Genomic DNA, 24,089 nt, shown 5'->3' with positions numbered 1-24,089 from the left:
GTCCTTTATCATACGAAATATTTGAATAATTTATGATATAACTGTTTAGACCACATCTGTTTGTGACATTTACTTTTATTTCTATAGAAATACCATCCACAAAGGCTGGGAAGTGGGGGTGTTGTGTGTGTAAAAAAGTACTTGTTAGTTAACAAACCTGAAATCTTAGTTCTTTCCACAAATTTTTTTTTTTTTGGCCGTGCCATGCAGCAGGTGGGATCTTCCCCGACCAGGGATCGAACCCATGCCCCCTGCACTGAGAGCACGGAGTCTTAACCACTGGACTGCCAGGGAAGTCCATCCACAAATTTTTAAAAAGGTAGTGTTAGGACTGGTTGTATCAGACAGAGTGCCTTGAGATCAGGAACTATCTCTTCATTGTTTTACAAAGTTCCCTGCGGAAAGTTACACTCAATATACATTGACTCACAGTAAATGGAATTCATACCTTTGGAAGCAGGAAAATATTTAAATGGTTCAGGATAAACTTAGATGAATTTAAGGCTACATACATGTTTATTATTAAGAATCTACTTAGGAAAAACTGAGACACAGTGCTTTTGAGGTCACCTACAACTCATCACAAAATTATCACTCTTTTCACAAAAAGAATACCCGACTGAATGCCACTATTTTTACCAGATATTTATGGTATATTTTACTGCGTGTTAATTCCAAAAGGGATTAATGTACAACAGGCATTTTTATCTAGTTCCAAAATAGCCAATTCTAGTTATGGATCTGGCTCATATTTCCCATTCAGCCTAGTACCTAAAAGTATAGCAATTTATTTAGCTCTATTATGCATTTGAGAAGGAAAATTCACTAATGCAGACCTGCCTTTCAAATAAAACTGTATTAGATCCCTTTACATATGAGTCAATGAAGACGATGTCTAAGAGAAAAGGTATAAATGATAAAAGTTAAGAAATTTCAATGTAGGGTAGCTTTTCAAATCTCCTGAAAAGCAGGTTAATTTCACAAAAATTAGCCAAACAAATGTTAACAAACAGAATCACTAAGAAATATTTAAAAATTGTTATGAAATAGGTCACTTTGGGTTTTCAGAGTAATTACAATAATTAAAGTTAGTAGGTTATAAATGTTTTAAAAATAAAGTAAGACTGCTTTTACAAATATTTGTTTCACTACTTAAGTTCAGAAAAAAAAGTGACTTTCTTCTACTTAGTGATGCTGCAATGAGATTTTAGCTTCTGCTTTATTAGAATGGGCAACACTACAACAAAATGAGAAGTTTATATCGAAGAACGATTCTTATAACATAAAACACATTTTGATGATGCAACTAGCTAAGTCATCTAATTCTAACCTTTTCTATCACTTGTTAGGGCTTGAAGAATATCTTACCTCTTCTGTAAATGGAATGCAATAGACTGTAGCATATAATTTTGCAGCATTCAGAAGGAAACTGAAGTGCCTTTTGAAATTAAAAAATAAAGTGTGAATGCACAGTTTCAAAGATGTTTACCAGAAACTATAGCCTTTAAAATGCTGAAGATAAGTAATTACAGAATTTTTGTTACAGGATTATTTTTTTTAAAGTTAGGCAATGAAATTCTGGTCTAGACCAAGGCATTGTAGAAGCTATAATAAAAGAAAAAACATCACATGTTTATCTTCATAAGCACTAATATTCAGGTAGTGATCAAGACTACTTTGGGAAAAGAAGTGGCCAGAAGTAGAAAAATTATTGAAAGAAAATTCATTTTAATTCATAAGAAAATATTACAAACTTGGTTTTAAAGAGTGTACAATAAGTTCAAACTAAGCAAATGAGTTTGTTTAAAAACAAAAAAGGTAAGTTTTATAGAAGCAATCAGGGCTTCCCTGGTGGCGCAGTGGTTAAGAATCCACCTGCCAGTGCAGGGGACATGGGTTCGAGCCCTGGTCCGGGAAGATCCCACATGCCGCGGAGTAACTAAGCCCAGGCGCCACAACTACTGAGCCTGTGCTCTAGAGCCACAACTACTGAAGCCCGAGCACCTAGAGCCCATGCTCTGCAACAAGAGAAGCCACCGCAATGAGAAGCCCGCGCACTGCAACGAAGAGTAGCCCCCGCTCGCCACAACTAGAGAAAGCCTGAGTGCAGCAACAAAGCCCCAATGCAGCCAAAAATAAATAAATAAATAAATGTATTAAAAAAAAAAAGAAGCAGCAATCAGGATAAGATGACTAGAATAAGCACCAGAGGAAAAAACTAAGCACAGAATTACTTGTTGAAAGGAAGGTTAACAAGCTAAGTGTTTAATTAAAATATATACATATAAGTGTGTTTGTGTATAAAATGCATATCTAATATAGATAGGATATACAGGTATTTACTCAAAGATCAACTCCTTTGAAAATTAACCTGAGATTATTTAGGGAGTTATTTAGTAGTGATCATTTTCCCCCATTTAACTAAAGTTTCTTATATACTGACTTCATTAAATAGGAAAACATCTGTCTTCATTTTACTTTTTTAATGAATAAAGTCAAGGAGATGACACTTTGGTTGTACTTTAGAGAAGACAAAAATAATAAGATTATTTACCATGTAAATAAATAGATTCACCTACGTGTGGGGAGAAGAACCGTGGCTGGCTTTGTTGGCCAAAATGCTATGCTAACTTTTAGATTAACAGGGATGCAATAATTTAACATTAAAGAGACTGCAGTTTTCACCCTGCAGTGTAAACCTATACAGTTAAGAAGTTTACAATGAAGGATGTATATAAAACTGGATATATATACTTACAAAGGTTCATTTAGATCAAATTTTAATGGAGAGGGGGGCCTTTTTGGTGACTGCCAAAACAAACCTAACAAAATACAAAATATTATTTTCAGTGTCAGCAGTCAGTAATAAATTGCATTAAACTTTCTTCTCAACACTGATATATACTTACTGCCATCTTTTAATCGTGTGTCCAGAGGGAAACAGTGAAGAAGCTGAAGAGCCTAAAGAAAAAATTGAATTAAAAAAAAATCACTACTTAATATTAAATGAAGTAAAAAAAAAAACCAAAAAACAACATACATAAAAAGATATACAGTGAAGTCTTCCAGTCACCGTTGTACTCAATCTGTCCATTCTCCTGTCACTGCCCCCCACCCCAACTCGGAATAATCTCTATTGCTATTTTTAATCAACACTTATAGATTTTTTTCTTTTTTTTGTATCTATGGCAAACATGAATATAGATTATTTTATCCCTTTTACACAAATGGTGGCATATTTTACATATCATTCTGCTCCTTTCAAAGAGCTAATCCTTAAAACAAGCAAAAAAAAACCAGTAAAAATACATAGTATTTTATATTTTGAAATGATATGCTGCTTGAGATTTGCTTCAAAACCGTCTAGGGGGAGGGTATATTAGGTGGGATTATAGATGAAATAAGATTTTCTATGAGCTGGTAATTGTTAAACCTGGGTGACAAATATATGAGGAATACATGGATATTAATTATATGCTATTTTCTCTATTATTTCTGTGGTTGAATTTTTCCACAATAAAAAAAAGTTAAAAAACCCATAGAAGATAAGGACAAAAAAGAGTTCTGTAGATTTTGAAACATGAGGTCATTGATAGTCATGGTAAGAATAATTTCAATAGTCGTGGGGAAAGAAGACACATTTACTGGATGAAGACATGGCAACAGTATAGACCACTTTTCCAAGAAGCAGAGCAAAAAAGGAAGTGAAAAACAGGAATAAGTATAATTTAAAGACTTTAAAAAGATGAGCTTATTTTATATTCCAATAGGTAAGAGCCTAAAGAGAGGGAGAGACTAAACAGAGTGCAGGACACATTCAAACTTCTGTATGTAACTGTAGTAAGAATAACAGCTAATATTTCACTAAATATTTATGGGATGGACCAGGTTCTATGCTAAAGACTTTGCATGTATTAACTCATTTGATCCTCACCACTATGCTATGAGTCAGGCACCAATTTATTACTCCCATTTTACAATGAGGAAACAGACAAAATGTGATTATTAGATATATATGGGGAAGGCAAAATTCCAACAAAATTTCTGATGGAATCTCTATTCTCTCAGTCTCTTGCTTTACTCTGAACAACAAACTTCTTTATGATTACTGATTAAATGTATTCCTTCTTCTCTAGAAGGAACCCCTATTTTATTAAAACCCATTTTGTACACAGAAAGACAAGGATTAGTTAAATGTATAACTGACAAGCCAATGGGTGGAGTTCAAATGCATTCTTTAATCAGTAATATTCAGGGAGAAATTAGTTGTGTGCCCTCACTTGTTCTCAGTTAACTTACTAATTTCTGAAAAGCTTCCTGAAAGAAAGAGAACACATTTCAGGTCAATGAAATTAATTTCATAGTAATTAAATGAGCCAAGTTTAGACTTTTTCTTAATGTTTTATAATGTACACTTACCTTATGGTTAAAATATTTTTCAAACTTTAATCTTGCTAATTCTACACAGTGGGACCAATTTCTAGGTCTTTTGCTAAGTAACTTAATAACTTGAAAACAGCCTTCTAAACTGTGTCCAGTTTGTATCTTCTAGAATGAGAGGAAAAAAGAAAACAAAGCAAATACATGTCCAATTAATCACACAAACACACATGCACATATTCCCAGGAAATGTCAGCCAAAGTTTGAAGTGCCAGCTCATGCGTCTTATGATTTTATTATTTTCACCTCAAGCTCCCTGTCCTCATCTTTCTACTTTCCCTCTTTCTTTTCTTTTCTGGAGGGGAAATGGGAAAAGATAGCATGTAAAATGTTAACTCTAAAGTTTCTTATCTCCCAAGTTATCCTCATGTCTTGCTAGTGGTAAGTTAGTACTATATATGTACTTACTATATGAAGTGCTATGAATAATATTTTACACTAAAAAGTTGGCCTTTTTAGTGTAGGATTACAGGAAAGTGAAAAAACAGCTTTGAAGTTGCCCTCACCATGAGACTAATAAATCTGAGACCATTCCTACTCCTGAAATTTTCACTAAAACTTACCTCAGTTTTTTCCAAAGAGCTTAACAATCTGTTTTATTATTTGTAGCTCTCTTATCATTTATCAAATTCTTATTAGGTTGAACCATATGAATTGCTGTTCTGTGAGTCAAACATGGTAAAATATTTGCAACTCCATATAGTTTGACCAAATTAAAAATGAAGGGTTATTTGTGACCTGCTAACTTCGAGATTCCCCATATACTTACTATATACAATATTAATGTATAATCTCTGTTTAAGGAGGTAAACTATTTATAGGCAACTTGAAAATAAGATTACACTGACATAAAGTGTTGGAGTTAGCAGATGCAAACTACTATATACAGAATGGATAAACGACAAGGTTCTACTGTATAAGACAAGGAACTAAACTCAAAATCCTGTGATAAACCATAATGGAAAAGAATATGAAAAAGAATGTATATACATACAACTGAATCATTTTGCTGTACAGAAGAAATTACCACAACATTGTAAATCAACTATACTTCAGTTAAAAAAAAAAGTGTATTGATTTTTACCTTTAAGACTACTTCTGCAGATGGATAGGTTTGCCAAAATTTGTTAAACAACGAAGGCTTGTAGGAAAAGGAACTTTCAAACTATAAGGGAAAAGAGGAAAACACATTACAAATAAAAGTATGTTTAAAAGTTGGAAAGATCTGATGAATTGGGCAATTGGGATTGACATGTATACACTGATGTGTATAAAATTGATGACTAATAAGAACCTGCTGTATAAAAAAATAAATAAAATAAAATTCAAAAATTTAAAAAAAAGTTGGAAATATCATCTTTCCTACTTCAAAGAAAAATTTCTTAAAAAATATCTTTATTACCTTATCTCTTGCCCATTGTATAGTGTGTTCAATAGCAGCTGGAAAGGATTTTAGGGTACAAAATGGTATTTCCTCTTCTGGGGGATCCCGCTATTTTATAAAATATGACAACAGTTAAGAGAAGCAATGATAATTTTTTATGGAATGAATTTACTTGAGTGTTTTAAGACCATTAAAAAATAAAATTCAAAAATAAAATAAATCCAACATTTTTTAATCTTCTTTCTCCTACACATTAAGAGGAAAAGTTTATTCTTTTGACACTTAACCCACGTGTTTATAGCAATGTAACAACAAACACGAATTCTATTGTCACTTATCTGTGCACTCCTTTGGTATCATGTAGTACTCATATAGCAGACTATCATATATAATTACCTTTTTCTCCAAGTATCAAGGTGACATTTAACACTTTAAATATTCCGCATTTTGAAAAGTAATTCAAGAATTCCCAATATAGTGCCCACATACTGTGAGTTTCTTTCTCCAGGGAGAAAAAATATTTGTAAGCAGGAATCGTATGTTCTTGATGCTTGGTATAGTTTCTTGCAGAAATTGTGTATTAAATAAATGGCAAATGTCCATGTTGTGTCATGTGAAAAAGTACCATTGAAGAAATCCATATTCTCTTAAAGGGTACATTTGGTACATTTAGTCTTATTGGCTTACCCAATCTAAAACAACTCACTTTGTATCTTTTTACTTAGAGATTTTATTTTAGTGTGTTGATCTATAAAATACCACGGAATATTTTATAAACCAAAAAGGAAAGCCAGATGGAGTATTCAATTCTAGTTTTTCTGAGTATGAAGTTAGAGAATATATGTATAGGAGAAGGGAAAGATGTGGCAGAATGAGAGAATCAAGGGAACTTTCAGAATTTTGTAACATCCCCTACTTTGAAAATCTTCTAGTATGATCCCAGCATATCATGATTTTCTCCACCTAATTTCCTTCAAATCAAACTTATCAATTTTGTTTATTACAGTGTTTTTATTATATAAACTTCTGATTGCATGAGAGTAAAGGGGAAAACAAATTTTATTAAAATTTAAAAAATTTTCTAAACCAAACATATCCATTAAATAAAGGGATATTTATGCTTGTAAAATAATATTCTTCTTTCAATTTTACAACTTGGGTTGACCTTTTTTTTTAAATCCCCAAGCCTACATTTCTTAGACCAGTGATTTTCAAATTTGGCAGTATCTCAAAATCACTTGTGGAGGTTACAAAAAAAGTTACACCTATATCATTTGTATAAAATATATGGTTATAAATGGCTTGGTCCCTCATATGGAGAAACTGAGTCTTCAGTAAGATTTTGGGTGGGTCACCAGTTCAAAGGTTGCTAAAAACTAATCAAGCAGCTCTGAGAAACAAACAGTAAACACAAGAATAATATTCCAGAAAGACCGGAAACAAAATTTTGATGATTAAAAAAATAAGTTCAGCTACATTTAAAAAAATGTCTATACACATATGCACAGACATCATTGGCAGATGAAAAACAGAAGGGATTAGGAATGCTAAACCAAATTTGCTGACTAATGAAGAGAAATAAACCATGAGATATAAAAATGATGAGATATAAAGAAGAGATATTTACTTTAAAAAACTGGTTCACTTACATGACTATTATAGGATTCAGTTAAATGAGGTACAATAACTTCAGTGTGTCCCTTAGTGCCCATTGTTCCAGAATCTAAGAGGGGCCGTAGATTTGCTAAGCAACGGCTATGTGAAAAGAAAATAGGTAACAAACATAAAAGTGAGCAGTAACAATGTAAGCAGAGGACAACTTACCAATTTCTACTGACCATTTCACATGTTGATCACTTCTTGGATATAACACTTTAGGAAACAGATACATGACCACCAAACAACCCATTTATTATTACCATCCCGTTCCTCCCACAAACTTTGTTGCTCACCCTAGCAATTTTTGTCTCTACCTTCCATTCCCAAAGTTTGGTAGTTTTAGAACAAGACATATTACGTTTATCTTGTTCTAAAACTCCTACACAGAATGGATAAACAACAAGGTCCTAATGTGTAGCACAGGGAACTATAGTCAATACCCTGTGATAAACCATAATGGAAAAGAATACAAAAAACGAATGTCTCTATGTGTATAACTGAGTCACTGCTGTACAGCAGAGATTGCCACAACATTGTAAATCAACTATACTTCAATAAGAAAAAAGAAAAAACAAAATAAAACCTCCTATCAAATTTTGGGCTTCAACTTTTTTTCCTCTGGGTTAGCTCTTAATGTGTTACCCTTTCTTTTCTTGTTTTCTATTTCTTCTTTGGTTATTTTCTGACTATAAGTTCTACCTCACTATATCTTTTCAACATTTTCTTCATCCCAAACCTTCTTTCTCAATACTTATGATACCTATATTCAACACACTTTAATTTCTTAAAGTTTCTTTTTTGCCTTTCTCTGCTCAAGTTTACAAACTTTCCACCGTACTCTCAACTGGTAAATTTTCCTGCTAATAAATCTGCTCTAGCACCCTAACATTAGAGAGTCATACAAAGATATAAGAAAGATCATGTAAGGTGTATACATCATAGTCATTTATTCATCTACTTATTTAACAAATATTTACTGAATGACACCATGTATTGGGCACTGAGGATAGAGTGATGGGAAAATAAATAATAACTGAATAAATGATTTAGTGAGGAAACAAATATTAAATAAATGTGCATGTCAATAAAAAATAAGTGATATGAAAGAAAAATGAATGCTGTGAAAGATTATCTTAGGAGGATCTAATTTAGAATTCAGGGGTTAAAGAAAGTCTGTTTGAATAAAGACATTCAGGCTGAAACTGAAAGGATGAGAGAAAAAACTAAAGGAAGTGAAGAGTAAGTAAGCAGATTTGAGGTTAGGAGTTTTAGAACAAGATAAACATAATTTCCTGAGGTTGAAAGAGTGCATGTACAAGTCCCTGAGGTGAAAAGTGTTAGATGCCCCCACTGTAAGAACTGAAAGAAAGAATGTGTGGCTAGAATAAGGGGAGCCAGGGAGAAATAGTAAATTTTAAGCTGGAGTGGTGGACAGGTGGCAGATACGCTATGAAAAACATTTAGGCCATTTTAAAGATTTTTAATTTTATCCTGTCTCTAATGGGAAATCATCAAAAGGCTTGGGTTCGAGGAGAACTATAATAGGAACATAAAGAATAATCAGAAAATTCAGTAACTTTTCCATAAATAGGTATGAGAAATGAAGTGAAAACAAAAGAAAGACAATTTCTATGAACCTGAATTTCAAGAACATACCTGTCTACATATCTCCTGGCTTCCACATTATCTAATGCTGTAATAATTATATCCTGCTTATTATAGAACTCATCATTGTAAATCACCTCAGTGGCTGGACATACTTTGTTCAAGTGTGCATCTATCTTTAATTGAGGATTTATTTTCAGGGTTGCATCAGCAGCAGTATAGCTTTTAGGTTTCTAGACAAATAACATATAAAAACAGAAGAAATAAATGGTAAACAGGAAAAATAGACCATGATTGAACTTAAAACATTTTTTATATGAAGAATAACATAATGAGACCAGTTTTCATTTTTAATTTGTGGAAATTACATTCATTGTGGTCACGCTGCATTTAGTAATGCACATTAGAATTAATAATTCATACATTATTAATAAAAATATAAACAACCTCTATTTTATAGCTAAGTGCTTTGTAATTCTTAAAATATTAGTTAAAAGTCTAATTAAAAGTACATTTTTCCCTAGTAATGAGGTTTGAATCGAGTAAGTGCCTAGAAGAAAAATGAGAACACATTCAGTAAAATATTAGAAATCCAAGTTCTACAGAATATGAACTCTCAGAGGTATGGTAACTTAATATCAATATTTTGGTACTAAAATCTTTAAAAAATTTTACCATTTCTGGATGGAAATATTTAAAAAATTATATATGTTTCAGTTTTATAAAAAGAGTACTCTTTCTTTTCTTTTAGAGTTAGTGATCATTTTTAAATCATTGGTGTCCTTTCAGGTGCTATCATAGTTTATTTGGGAGTACTGGCTCTGACACTAAGTATCTATAGATCATTCAGCTTGAACGAATGCATCTACTGTTAGACGGACATGTTTTTACTTCTCAGTGCTATTAGCATTCATACATACAAACTGTAAACTTTGTTAGAAGTGTAAAACAAACAGGCTTTAACAGTTCTTTTATAAGTAAAATGCACAAAGGTCAGTGAATGAATCTTATCACATAAATTTTAGTTCATGAGAGACCCTGTTACTTAGTTCTTTGTATTTGGATAGGTGAGGTCATTTGGTTAACTATGCCACTACATAACTATACAAAAGTATGCTTTAATTACTTTTCTGTTCATGACATTTCTTAGTTTACTAAGATTCTCAGTGAGTTGTAGGACAACAAAGTGAAAAAAATTTCTGAAGAGCAAATTTACTTGACTGACTATATTGTTTCTTTTACTGACTTAAATATTTTGACCTTCATAAAAAAGAAGACTGAAAATAATCATTATTTTATAATAAAAAGGGATGTTAAATAATCAAACAAGATCAAAAGAGCAAAAAATTCTCAAACTTTACCTGTTTTGTAACAAAGGTTAACAAAAAAGACAGTGCCAAATTTGTCATCTATAAAAACTTCAAATTAGGGAACCTGTTTTTATATCCTAAGATGTTTCTAAAATTAAATACATAGATACATCTTGATTATAAAATGAAAAAAATAATGCTCATCATTCACAACTCAGATTTTAACACCCAAAATCAACGCAAAAACTAATTTTTATATTAAAAAATTATATATTTTCTCTATTGTCATTCCCATTATTTGATAATTTGAGAGATTCTAGTAAAATAAAGAAGACACTATGCTTGTTCAAGCACCATTTTCTATTTATAAAAAGGAAACTCTCTTCTTTTTTGTATAACATAACAGATGATTCAAATTTGAAACAGTATAACAACACACCTGTATGTGATGAGGACGAAATAGGAACTGTCTATTCAAGTTGGATTTTTCTATCAAGTCAGGATCTGTTACTGTAACCTAATACCAAGGAAAAAAATGGCTGAAATTACATAAGAGATAAATTTAAATCTACTTTGCTTTTCTCTGAATGACTAAAACTCCCACAAGTTATTCTAAATTATTTTGGCTGGTGAAAGTTATAAGAATACAAATACTCCAAAACTGGTTACCAATACTACTGTTTTTACACTTATATTTAATGATAATGTTTAGCATAGGAACATGTCAAACAAAACAGCTGAAACCAATTGCAACTCCTACTCAAAACTTTTTTTTAACTATTCGTAACAAAATAAAGGCTTAACATCACTATCACATTTTAGAAACGTAATGGATTAGCCATAGAGGAGTTAGCTCTTCTTTCTATACATATTTATTCTCAATCTCAATTGATTGGGAAAGAAAGCCTGCATGTTTCAATTTGAAAGGAGCTCTTGCTAAAGCAGAGGTCTACAAACTACAGTGCTGGCAGGCTGCCTGTTTTTGTAAATAAATTTTACTCAACACTGTCACGCCACTTTATGGCTGTTTTCATACTGCAATGGCAGAGCTCAGCAGCTGTGACAGAGCCTTAAGATCCACAAGCCTAGAACAGTTACAATCTGGTTAAGAAAAAGTTTGCAGACCCCCATTCTAAAGGATGCGAGATTAAAGTAAACAGATCCAAGATAATCTAAAAAGTACTCATAATGCATTTGCCACTTAAGCTAGTATTTGTAAAAGATTTCACTAGAAGCAGTACTTCTCAGAGTGTGTTCCAGCTGTTACATGTTGATCTGTATTCACAAACACATTCACTTTCTTTTAGCTGGCATTTCTGATATATATATATGTATATATATATAGATATGTGTGTATATATATATGTATATATATATATATATATATGTATATATATACTTTGTCTGTTTTGTTTTCAACAGTTCTTTGTAATTATGTGTTAGAGGGTATCTCTTTGAAATGGGGAAAAAAAAAAAGCACAGAAAATGTCCTTTAAGAAAAAGCTTAATCAGCGTATACTTACTGTGATTCCTGATTAAAGAGCTTTTTCTTCTACCTCCCCCAACCCTACTTTTTATCCACTCTTTTTTTTTTTTTTTTTTTGTTCTTCTACTGGATTGATCAAGTATTCTTGATTCTAATCCTCCCTCAACGCCCCTGTCAACCCCTCACCGAACTGATTTGGAAGTTAAATCTCTATTTTTATGTGGTGATATTCAAAATTTTAACATGTACATGTGACTTAAGATCTAAAATTAAAATCTCCATCTTCCTCCTGAACAACTGGAGGATATTTGAACTCTCCCTTCTATTTTCCATGATATCAATGAACATTTTACTTATTCTTAACCAGCCCACCCCCAAACTGGTCAATATTTTAATTAAAGGTTTTAAAAATCAATGTTTATTTAAATCTAAGAATGTTGATAAATGCCTCTACTTACCCTTGCTTCACACATTGCCTATATTAATCCATAGTTCTTTCAGTGAGAATAAGCAGTAATCTTTCATCATTTTAATAGTCAATTATCTTTTTTTTTTTTTTTTCCTCTTAACAGATAATTTAGCTGGGTATAGAAATCTAGGTTGATAATCCCTTGCACTATGAAGATATGCTTCTCTATCTTCAGGTGTGCATTTATTGCTGATGAGAAGTCTACTAAGTAATCTCTCTTTCTATCTTTGCTTTTGATTTGTTTGGGATTAGTTTACCTTTTCAACCTGAACACACTTGTCTCTTCAACTCTGGAAACTTGTCATTATCCTTGGAATATATTACTTCTTCTCCCTTATCTTTATTCTCTGGAAATTCTACTACACTTATGTTGGACCACGCAAATGTATCCTCTTTCATTAAAAAAAAAAGAATCTTTCTATACTATATTTTGGGTATTTATCTTCTTTTCATCAATTCTCACTTCAGCTATATTTGAATTTTAAGTTCACTGATTATACAAAAATTCTTCCTTGGCTTTTTGTGAAAATTTCAGTGCCTTTTCCCCTCATGTTTCCATTCCTCTTTCTATGTCTTCGGTCATTTTTAACTTTACAGTTTGTTTGTTCTATTATCTGTAGCACTCCTATTACCTATAGTTCTTAGAGAGCTAATTCTTCTATTTTCATTGGCTGATTCTTCCAGGTGGTACCTTTTTCTAGTAGACTGTCATTTTTGATTGTGAATTGTCTTGAATGGATGTTGATTTCTCTGCATAGTCCTATGTACTCTCAGTGTGTAAGTATCACCATGATGCGGTTTTACATTTGTTTTAATCAGAGCTCTAGAGGTTTCAACAGCCCTAAATTTGTTATATTCATTTCTCTTCTTGAAGTTTTTTTTTTTTTTAGGATTTTTTTTTTAAAATTAATTTATTTAATTTATTTATTTTTGGCTGTGTTGGATCTTCGTTTCTGTGCAAGGGCTTTCTCCAGTTGCGGCAAGCAGGGGCCACTCTTCATCGCGGCGCGCGGGCCTCTCACTATCACGGCCTCTCTTGTTGCCGAGCACAGGCTCCAGACACGCAGGCTCAGTAGTTGTGGCTCACGGGCCCAGTTGCTCCGCGGCATGTGGGATCTTCCCAGACCAGGGCTCGAACCCGTGTCCCCTGCATTGGCAGGCGGATTCTCAACCACTGCACCACCAGGGAAGCCCTTGAAGTTTTTATATGATATAATTTTGGACCCCATACACCAGTGTGGTGCAGCTCTGAGTTATGATTTCTCACAAATGACTTTCTTTCTAATTAATGTATTGGACATATATTCAAGACAGAAACACTTGTGAGTCACCACAGCTTTTAGCTCAGGAATTAATTTCCCTCTTGGTTCCTGGAACCTGGGGATTTCTCTTTCCTTCCTTCTAGTTAGTCTGGCTACATATGTAAACACTTTAAAAAAGAATAATTTATATAGCAAGACTATGCATTTGCAGTAGGCTAGAAATCTGTCCACATTAACTTATCTTGTTTTGTTACCTGAAGTAAGTAGTAGTTCTTTCCCTGACTTTTATATGCTGATATGTATTATGAATTTCCAAGGAGTAAAGTAGGTGATATCTAAACTTGTGTAACCAAGGATTTTTTTTTTTTTAAGAAATACTTTAAAAACTACCAGAACTCATAGTCATTTGTGGAACACAATTTAGGAAATGCTGAGCAGAAATAATATAACTGTAGGACATCTGCCTGTAACTGTGAGAGTAAGTTTAATAAACTATAAAATGTGAACTATTAAATAAATTTTAGTCATTTAATTACTATTAGTCACCATGATAAATCTATGACATCACCACTGTAGTGTACATCTTAAAGGCAAACAGCATCAATGAAATACATTTTTATTTAAATATATGACATGGCTTTCCAGTTAACTGCCATTTATCACCTTAAGAATTTATATTGTATACCAAAGTTTACACTACTCACTCTTCTTTTGATACTCACCAATTGAAACAATATCTGAGTACTCTGCAACTTTCTAATGTTAGCTTCACCCATCTTAAATATTTATTTAATAATAAGTAGTATCTAATAGAAATAACAGTATTAATGTGCTTTATTGTTTGAAAAGCCCTTTCACATTTGATCTTCATAATTATATTATGAGGCAGGTAGTACAGATAATAGTTTCACAATATTAAAGAAAGAAACTGAGGAGCAGAGAACTCAAGTTATTTGTCACAAGGTCACATAAATTTTGAAAAATGGTCAGGGTAGAATCAGAATCTTCCAATTTCTAGCCTAGTGGCCCTATCCTCAAAAATCAATACTTCAGATCCATGCAGTCAAATATGATTCAAAACTGGGCAGCAAAAGAAATATAAACTTTTAACTCTCAAGGATTTATATCTTACCATTCCCTTCTCTTTGCCTGTGCCAACACCTAGCAAAGCAAAATTTTTTAACATTTCACAGCCTATGGCTCCACATCCTACCTATGGAGAAGAAAAATAAAATGTATCAGATTAAATAAAATTAAAACATCTACTTACTAAAGAGCAATTTCATCTTAATTTTCTTCAAATGCTAAGTTACAATAAATACATACTTTTAAAAATAATTTGAACTTTTAAAGTAACTTAAAAATCATTTTACTTTAAAATATTTAATGGTTCATGATATCATTATAAGTGTCTCAATTTAAAAAATGTATAAATCATAGAAGGAAAAGCATAATATTTATAATTCCTTTAAAAAGAAGACATTTTAATATTCCACACAAAAGCCAAAGTTTGAACTAATTTTTTATATAAGATGGAAACAAACAGCACGAAACAGTGTATTATAATTAAAAAGATTACTTGTTTATAGACAATTTTCTAAACTCATTTGATGAATATAACTATTCTAAGACTTTTAAGTGAAAACTAATAATAAATTCTACATGCACGTAAAAGCTCAGGAATACTGATTTTCAAAGTATTATTTAAAAAATGAATAATAAAAATCAGTAGTACTTTTAGGACTGATTACAATAATTAAAAAAAATAAGTGGCAGGAGAAGTCGTCTTATGCTATTGGGGAGAGCTTCCCTGCCAATGCACTAAGACATTTAAGAAAGACAGATCCACCTACATATTCCTACATTTGGTAAGAAAAAACAAAAAAAACCCCCAAAACCCACAATTTTTAATGTATTTCTAGAAAATCATTTAATGTTCAAAACTATTATACTCGTATTTTAACTACATGTAGTTATTTTCTAGACGATGGGTTGGCAAACGTCTTCTATAAAGGGTCAGACAGTGAATGTTTTCAGCTTTGTAAGCGATATGGTCTTTTTCACAACTACTCAGGTCCACTATTATAGTATGAAAGAAGCCATAGACAATATTTGAATAAATGGGCTTGGCCGTGTTCTTGTGAAACTTTATTTATAAAAACAGGCAGCAGGATGGATTTGGTCTGCAGGTACAGTTTACACATTCCTGTTTTAAACGCTTCCTGAATGTCTACTATGTTAGAAACTGTACTCAAATTTCCTTTAATAAATTAATTTGATATACAATAGCAGTTTGACTGTACTATTTATTCTCATTATTATTCCTACTTACTAAAAAGATATTCAAATTTTGTAGCTTCCGACACAAAGTGTCTCCAATGCAGGCTCGTAAGGCATCATATCTATCTCCTCTGTAGAAAACAATACAAACCAAGAAATTAGAATGGCATAAAAAAACATTATTAAGATTAGTTTCATTGCTGCTATACCAATATAATGAGTTTCTTCCAAACTAACAGATAAATTATCTTATTTGAAAGAGAAGAAACTTCATAAAGAAACCAGTTGATTCTTTTTTCCATTTGACTTAATATTCTAAGTCCAAATGACTTAAGTGAAGGTCACTTTAGTTTATCTGCAAAAAAATTTTTAAGGCAGGGATTTTTAATAAAGGTTTGTAAAGAAGACTATGGTTGGGCTTTGAAGTTGTTAACCCACTTAAATTGAAGGCAGAACTTTGGGTTATGTGTATTTTTGGGAGAATGAATTCATAAGCTTTTATCAGATTCTCAAAGAGATATGTGACCCAAAAGGTAAAGAATGACTGATATAAATAAAAGCTGCAGGTAGCAATTGTTTTCATCTAAAATCAGAATGGTGTTCTGAAACCTAACCATTCTCATGATATAAATTTAACACTTTATATTCATTATTTATAAAGTGGTAAAGAGATACTGCATTATTATGACACAATCTCTAAGTAGAGAAGAAATGACTGCAGAAGTGAGCTAGGAGAAAAGACATCTAAAACAAATGCATGTTTGCACAAAAACTCTTTTAATCTAGTTGCTTCTTATAAACATACAACTAAGAAAAAAGCAACAAAAAGGTCAGTATTACCGTGGGAGAAATTCTTCACGTTCAGGTTTGCCTAGGGATTCGACAATATCTGCTGCTTCAATATATAACTTAAAGTAGAAGATAAAAACATAACTTACTATGTAGAAAACTAAATTGCTAGAAAAAGTAATTATCTTCTGTAGTTATTTAATGATCATTAAAGAAAACAATGATAAACATGTTGCTTCAGAGTAAAATAATGGATTAAAAAATATAATTGTTTCTTATGCAATAAACATTCCTTACATTCTTTCACTGAAACAATGGTTAAATCTGGAGGAACTGTAAAAAGATATAATTTGATTCATGTCATTTAGCCATCTTACAGATGATATATTCTAATATTAACAAACAAAAGGAAATTTCACCTCCAAATCTATTTTTTTTTATAACTACATAAAAACTTCTGGAAGCTTCATTCAATTTCAGCTACATTTGAATAATTTGTTTACTTTTGATAGGAAAGTACCTAGTCCATATTTAGTTTCCAACTTGGAAACTGTTGTAATTATTACATACACTACAGAGGAAATGGTCTAGGAGGCCACAATTTCAGCATTTAAAATAATATCAAACAGAATTAGTCCAGGTTAATGAAAAAAACCCCTGAGTCTCATTCTCATTTTCATTTTAAGTAACTTATATGGCTAAAAAACGTAAACATGACCATGAACATGAATAAATGGTTATTTATTTAATTATAACATAGAATCTATATTAATAACATAATTTATATTCCCCATGCAGCTAATAGTTATATCTAAACCAGACTTTTACAATTGAACTTGTACACTGTGTTAAAATAAACCAAATAATCCAGCAGCAAAATAACATTAATAGCATAATTAAATTATAATATAATTATAATATATTAATATATATAATATATATTATATAATTATTATAATATATAACTATTATATATTATATATATAATATATAATATATAATATATTATAATATAATAATTATAAACTATAATAAATTTACAAATTTTAATTATTAAAGCTAAATTTAAACTTTTTAAAACATAAAAAACAAGATCAATGTTATATTCAAATGTTTAAAATTAAAAAAAAAAATAAAGGGCCTGAACAGTATCCTTTGATACACTTTGCCAATTATTCCTTCTGGTAATAGAAACCAGGGTTTTTCCATCTTGTGATGTTTTTACCCTATATAGTTCTCAAACTTCTACCATTCCTATGCTTTCTACCTTTAGAAGTTTATACCTAGAAACTAGGGAATCTGAAGATTCATGATACCAAAAGACTCCATGGAACAGTTCAAGAGTCCTGAAAGCATATGACTGCTAAACTAACAGTAGTGGAAACTAAATATAAGGATAAGAAAATTCATTCCTTCACTCTCACAAATGAGGGAAATACATCCTAGAATGCAACTTTGGGTTACATGCCAATAGCCTTAACAAATGATCTTGTCAGTTTCCACTACAGAATTAAGTTTTGGTGGCACATCACATCTGACTCATGCATCAAAAAATATTTTAAGGTTGCTTTTATAATATATTAATTAATACTATGTTATAATTCATAACAGACATTCATTATATGGGTGAATAATTCAACCTTAAGTACAAAAAAATATTAAAATAGAGAACTAACCCACTGGCACAAAGGAGAAAACTTTCCTGTCACAGCTTTCAATACTTCTTGGCTGGCAACACCTCCTACTGCTGCAGCAAGTGGGGGTAAAAAGCCTTGGGCAGTCCAAGAGAGCCAACGCACAATGTCATAATTTACTTCAGGCTGAAACACAAGCCACGAAAGACAATAATCTTAACAGTATTCACATGGTATACTCAAAATTTCAATAAATAATTATACCTTAACTTCTAAAAGAGCTACTCAATTTCCCTAATAGTTTTTAAGTCCTAAAAAAAAGTCCCAATCTCATAATAAAAGATCCAATTCCATGTCAGTTACCTAAGCAGTATATTTCATTACCAGTACCTGCCGAATTTTGCTTTTTGACTTTTTACATTACACTAGGGAACAATTTAGAATTAACTGGATTATCTACCGTGATGTCGGACAAACAACCAGAATTTTAAAAAACATGTTTTAATGAAAACTATGGAAAAAACCTTGCACCTACATAAAAAAAAAAAAAAAAAAGACCCATAAAAGATGATGCGCTATCATTTGTGCTTGAAGTGGCAAATAAAAAGTAAAACTGTAAAAAATGAGGCAATACATTGTAAGAAAAGGCAGTTTAGGAAAAAAATTAAGAGAGTAATGGCACTTTTGCATATAAATCTAATCTAAGAGCCAGTCATCACAAAGTTCTCATTATCATACTTAAACTGAAATGATGTTTCTCAAAATAAAATTTATTAGTTTCTCAAAATAAAATTTATTAGTATTTTTAAGGAAAAAACTGGATTTTGGAGCTATTATTTTAGCACAATTTCTTATTTGTCACAAAGATCTCTTCATGAGCTCTGGCTTCTCTTTCTCTTCCTGTTCTTTCAACATCAGTAACTAGAATCTTAACCTAGGATTCAAGTAGGGCTCAATTAATCTCTTGAAATTCTATGTAAAATAACAGTACTTGTACATTTAGGGGAAGAAGGAAGGCTTTTATTACATTATCAAAGATATCTATGATACAAAAAGAGGTTACTATCTACTCACCACTCCACCCACTCCATTTCAATTTTCTATATCTCACTATTTTACAACTATTTAGCACTAAACTCAACTCAGATTACAATTTCATTTAAGATGTGGCATTTCTGAATGCAGAGATATTGGTGGTACTAATAATATTAAAAACAATGACAAGAATGCTAACAGAATCAGGTAATTTGATTGAGCATCTATTTTGAGTTGTATAGTAAGTCCACATGTAATCTTCAAAATAATCCTAGGAAATATAATTTCCATTATACAAATTAGAAAACTGAGTCTTTGAAAGATTAAGTAATTTAGTCAAGATTTTACTGCTAGTAAGTGGTGAAACCAGGATCTGAACCCAAAAAGTCCAACTCTCCATCTCTATTCTTACCATTAGGTTACACTATCTTTCAAGATTTTATAGTTTTTAATAAACAAACATCCAAATCTGGGGAGTTTTTCATCACCCTAGGATAATGACTAAGGTCTATATCTGAATTTCTCCACACGGTCTCCAAAAGATGATACATATCCACAAGAAGAGAAATAAACCAGTGGCAGGGCTTCAGCATTACTAAGAAACAGAAAATATGAACTTCAAATTGCCTGTAAATAGAAAAACAAACACTAAACCCCAAATGAACTATTTCTGGACTTCATATTGCTGCAAGCCTGAACAGAGAGCAGGAAGCGTGTAACCACAGAAAAGAGGATGAAAGGCCTAATGTGACAAAGCACAGTCAAAATCATCCTGAGAAAACAGAAGGCCCATACTAAGTGCAAAAAATACTGAACATGTATGAAGTCTGGCAGATCTCAGCAGTGGCTATGGTGAAAGAACTTCCCTGGGGAGAATGATGTAAATAGAAAGGGGGAGATATCCCTTGACAGAGAAGGCTAAAAAAGGAAGTAAGAGAGGAAGTTAAGTAGGATTTGGCAGAAATCAAAGAGATGCACAAGATATATCAACACGTATCCACCAAAAAATTATTTTTAATTAAAAAAAAATCACCTATTAAAGAAACTCCTTTTCAGGAAGAGAAGAGGAAGAGGGGCTCTAGAAACAGAAATCTGAAAAAGCACCCAAAACCCTTACCTGTCCAAAAGCATATACAGAAAAATCAGTTTACCAAACAAAGCAGACGTAAAAAGGAGACAGAAAATTAGAATCAAACATTTCAGTACTGAAAATTTCTCCCCCAAACTAATTACAAGGCAGAGTAAATTTGACTGAGTGAATTATATATCAACAAACACTTGGAGATGTGGAAAACAAACACAAAAAACCCCACCTTGAATCAGAAATTTAATAACTAAGAACCAAAATGATCCATTCCACCTCCCCCAAAAGGGAAAAATAAATAAATAAAAGAAAATATGAATCTATGAATCAAAATGGGCTCATGGTATACCTGGAAAAATTGACTGAATGATCAATCTTGAGTTATAACCTGGTTAAACTATTAGATTTCACAGATGAAAAAATACACAGAAGTAAAAAATATACAGGGCCCCAAGGCAAAAAGACCAGATTATTTATAAAAAGTAAGAAAAGTAAGCTGACATCGTATTTCTCAACTATTAGATACAAAGCAAGATATCAAGGAAGAAAGTTAACAGCCTTGAATTTACTTTCAGCCAGGCTCCTTTCAAGCATAAAGGTTACAGAAAAAATTTGAAATGTGTAAGAACTCAGGGAATACGGTTAATTCTAAGCTCCTTCTGAGAAATGCACCAGAGACTAAACCTGATTTCAAGTCTTACTATAAAGCTACAGTAATCAAAATAGGATGGTATTATCAAAAGGATAGGAACAACCAATGGAAGATAACATTGAGTTCAGAAAGAGCCCTACACATATGTGGTCAATAAATTTCTGACAAAGGTGCCAAAAAAACTGAATAAAGAAAAAACTGTCTTTTCAATAAATGGGCTAGAATTACTGGATATTCACACACAAAAAAATTAACCTTGATCTATGCCTGGCAAGATAGAAAAAAAAAATTAATAAAAGTACAAAACTGTACACAATGAGTTCAAAATGTATAGTCATGTACACGATCTATACTTTGTATGGTATAGAAAAATAAACTCACAAAACAATAAACCTACTAGAAGAAAATACAGGGGAAAAGCTTTGCGATTTTGAGTTAAAAAAGGGCACAAACTATAAAAAAGAAAAACTGATAAACTGAACTTTATCAAAATTAAACACCTGTGCTCCTCAAAAGACACTGTACTGATAGTAAAACGAAAAGACAACCCACAGACTGGAAGAAAATATCTGTAAAATGTGTGTCTGATAAAGGACTAATTTCCAGATTATATAAAGAATGCTCTCAATTAATAAGAAAACAACCTAATTAAAAAACAGGCAAAGATTTGAAAAACTGAAGTAGAATAATGTCAAGTAACTTGCTTACTGTCACAGAGTCAATAAGTAGCAAAACTGGAATTTTGAGGATAAGAGAACAGTAATATATAGAAGATTTATATGTTACATAATTTTTGATGGCCATAACTTTGAACATTCACCTGCTCTTCCAAGGTTTCACTTATAGATGTTGCTAGTTTCAGTAGCTCTTCTGAATCTTGCTGGCATCTAGGATTCAAAATAAAACACCCCAATTTCAATGTTCTCAACTGAAATTTAAGAAATATGTTGAAAAACTGTGGATTACAAAGTGCTTACTGACTTTAAGGTAACTGGATAACTAGATACATTACTTCAAAATTACTTCAAAATCATGCTCACCTAAGAACAGTATATAAATAATGTTTAGTTTTAAATATACATGGCAAAAACTTTTTGCAACAATACTAGGAGGTAAAAAATTCTATAGCGGATTCATAATGTAATAATTCTCAGATTTTTTATTTTAAAAAGTTATAGCTTTTGAAGACTTCAAAATGGGAAAATTCTTATTTAGTATAACTCCATTTTTATAAATTGATCTCTCCACTCCTACCAGAAAAAAGACCAGGTCAGAAGTGTTTATACAGTTTGGTGTATCTAGTGGTATTACAGTAAAAAAAAAAAGTTATTTCAAACAAAGAACATTACCCAATATTTGGCTTGCGACTATAGTTCTCCTGAAACTGGTCCAAGGCAAGCATGGCTGAGTGAATCTCTAAAGGTGCCTATTTAGAACATTAAAAATTGGTCAATATTTACTGAGTGTGTAATATGTGTCAGGCACTGTGCTAATGCTTTTAAGACATTATTTAATTTAATCATTATAATAAATGTATTAGCTTATTACTATTATTATCTTTATATAATAGATAAGGAAGCTGAGACTTGACTTCAAGGTCATAAAGCTATATCTAAACAAAGATCTAAGTTTTAATCCCAGGCTCTATGACTAGTTTTTATTAGGTTATCCATATGAAACAAAGTATTACCAACTGAACAAAGGAAACAAAATGTCTGTACAAAAGCACCGAATTCCTTTTCTTTATCAACATTTACAAATTTGGAAACTGTTAATATTGAATATAATTCTTTACTTATCACAAATATATCCATTGCTACAAAACTGATCCAGTGATTTAAAAAAAACAGAATAAATGCTTCCAAGGTTTTTACGGAAGAACTATGTATTATATAAAACTCTACATGGTTCAGAAAATCTTTTAACGTGATCACCTTTGCATAAATTAATGAAACCACCTTTACACTATCAAACCTGGTATATCATTACAAAAGTAAACCTTTTTCCTATTATTCTAACATTTCCATTATATAAATTCCTATTTTTAATCCTTGGGCATCAGCTCTAGATACATGAATACAACTTTTATTTTTAAAAAATCCGACAGTCTGACAGAAATCTTCATAATCTCTTACCAATCCCCACCCGCCTTTCTCAAACCTGCAAAGCATTTATTTACCTCAGGTTTGCTAAAATCCGCAATAAGGCACTTTGGATGTTTTATCTGCTTCTCTAATGGTTCCTAACAGAAAAAAACAAACAAAACAAACAACAGAAAATAATCCACTATTACTTCGGAGCAAGCACATGATTACTTGACAAACTATACAGAGCACTAAAAGCAATGGCTCCCTCCCAAAGGTCTGAAATAAATAAGGTTGGGCTAATATGTTTTAACTGAAATATAAAATAGCTACCATTCACTGGTTACCCCTTTTCATATTATCACACTTTATTTTTTTAATGTTACATGCAACTAGATAACCTGTTCCAAATAGTAAATTTGGGAGGAATTGGTACAAACACTTGTATACTCGAAAAAATCTATAATCTTAGTCAAAGAGCTACCATATTTTTTTGATACCAAGTTATCAGGACTTGTTATGCCTGACATAACTTGAATAAATACCCAGTTAAAATTTTCTGTGTGGAGCAAAGAACACACCAAGGCCAAAAAACCCAACCAACCAACCAACACTCCACCACCACCTCTGCCCCCCTCAAAAAACAAACCCAATCTGAAATTTACTTGAGGCATAATTAAAAACTGGGGACAATGGCAAGAGGAAGTAATGCACAAATCTTCCTACAGCAGATATGACTAGCTGTAGCATTTTAATCTGTTTAGCTCTAACTTTGGCTTGAACAAAACCTTGTAGAGAACTTTAGTTAATAATTGTTCTGGAAAAGAAAAGGCAGTCAAGTTAAAACCTTGAGAACTTGCAAGAAAAAACAGAGATGTGTTAGACAGCTTATACTGAGAAGTGGCCTAAGGATTTA

General features: G+C 31.7%; 1 protein-coding gene across 2 annotated transcripts in view; it reads right to left on the bottom strand.

Annotated features, from left to right (window-relative positions):
• Positions 1 to 24,089, bottom strand: part of UBA6 (ubiquitin like modifier activating enzyme 6) — an 83,645-nt gene that overhangs the window by 12,602 nt on the left and 46,954 nt on the right. For both annotated transcript variants that reach the window (XM_082463742.1, XM_082463743.1), the window contains 16 exons: positions 23,269 to 23,331; positions 22,439 to 22,515; positions 21,910 to 21,976; positions 18,361 to 18,504; positions 16,736 to 16,803; positions 15,948 to 16,026; positions 14,748 to 14,828; positions 10,838 to 10,915; positions 9,140 to 9,321; positions 7,474 to 7,579; positions 5,843 to 5,932; positions 5,525 to 5,605; positions 4,420 to 4,548; positions 2,910 to 2,961; positions 2,759 to 2,822; positions 1,369 to 1,438 (listed from right to left, as the gene is read on the bottom strand). In XM_082463742.1, coding sequence (XP_082319868.1) covers positions 1,369 to 1,438; positions 2,759 to 2,822; positions 2,910 to 2,961; positions 4,420 to 4,548; positions 5,525 to 5,605; positions 5,843 to 5,932; positions 7,474 to 7,579; positions 9,140 to 9,321; positions 10,838 to 10,915; positions 14,748 to 14,828; positions 15,948 to 16,026; positions 16,736 to 16,803; positions 18,361 to 18,504; positions 21,910 to 21,976; positions 22,439 to 22,515; positions 23,269 to 23,331 — 1,431 coding nt within the window. The remainder of the gene's footprint in view (positions 1 to 1,368; positions 1,439 to 2,758; positions 2,823 to 2,909; positions 2,962 to 4,419; positions 4,549 to 5,524; positions 5,606 to 5,842; positions 5,933 to 7,473; positions 7,580 to 9,139; positions 9,322 to 10,837; positions 10,916 to 14,747; positions 14,829 to 15,947; positions 16,027 to 16,735; positions 16,804 to 18,360; positions 18,505 to 21,909; positions 21,977 to 22,438; positions 22,516 to 23,268; positions 23,332 to 24,089) is intronic.

Source organism: Balaenoptera physalus (genome assembly GCF_965194825.1).
Source record: "Balaenoptera physalus genome assembly, chromosome: 5".
In the NCBI taxonomy this organism is placed as follows: domain Eukaryota; kingdom Metazoa; phylum Chordata; class Mammalia; order Artiodactyla; family Balaenopteridae; genus Balaenoptera; species Balaenoptera physalus.
The sequence above is the reverse complement of the archived record's forward strand: the minus strand, read 5'-3'. Positions and strand labels throughout refer to the sequence as shown.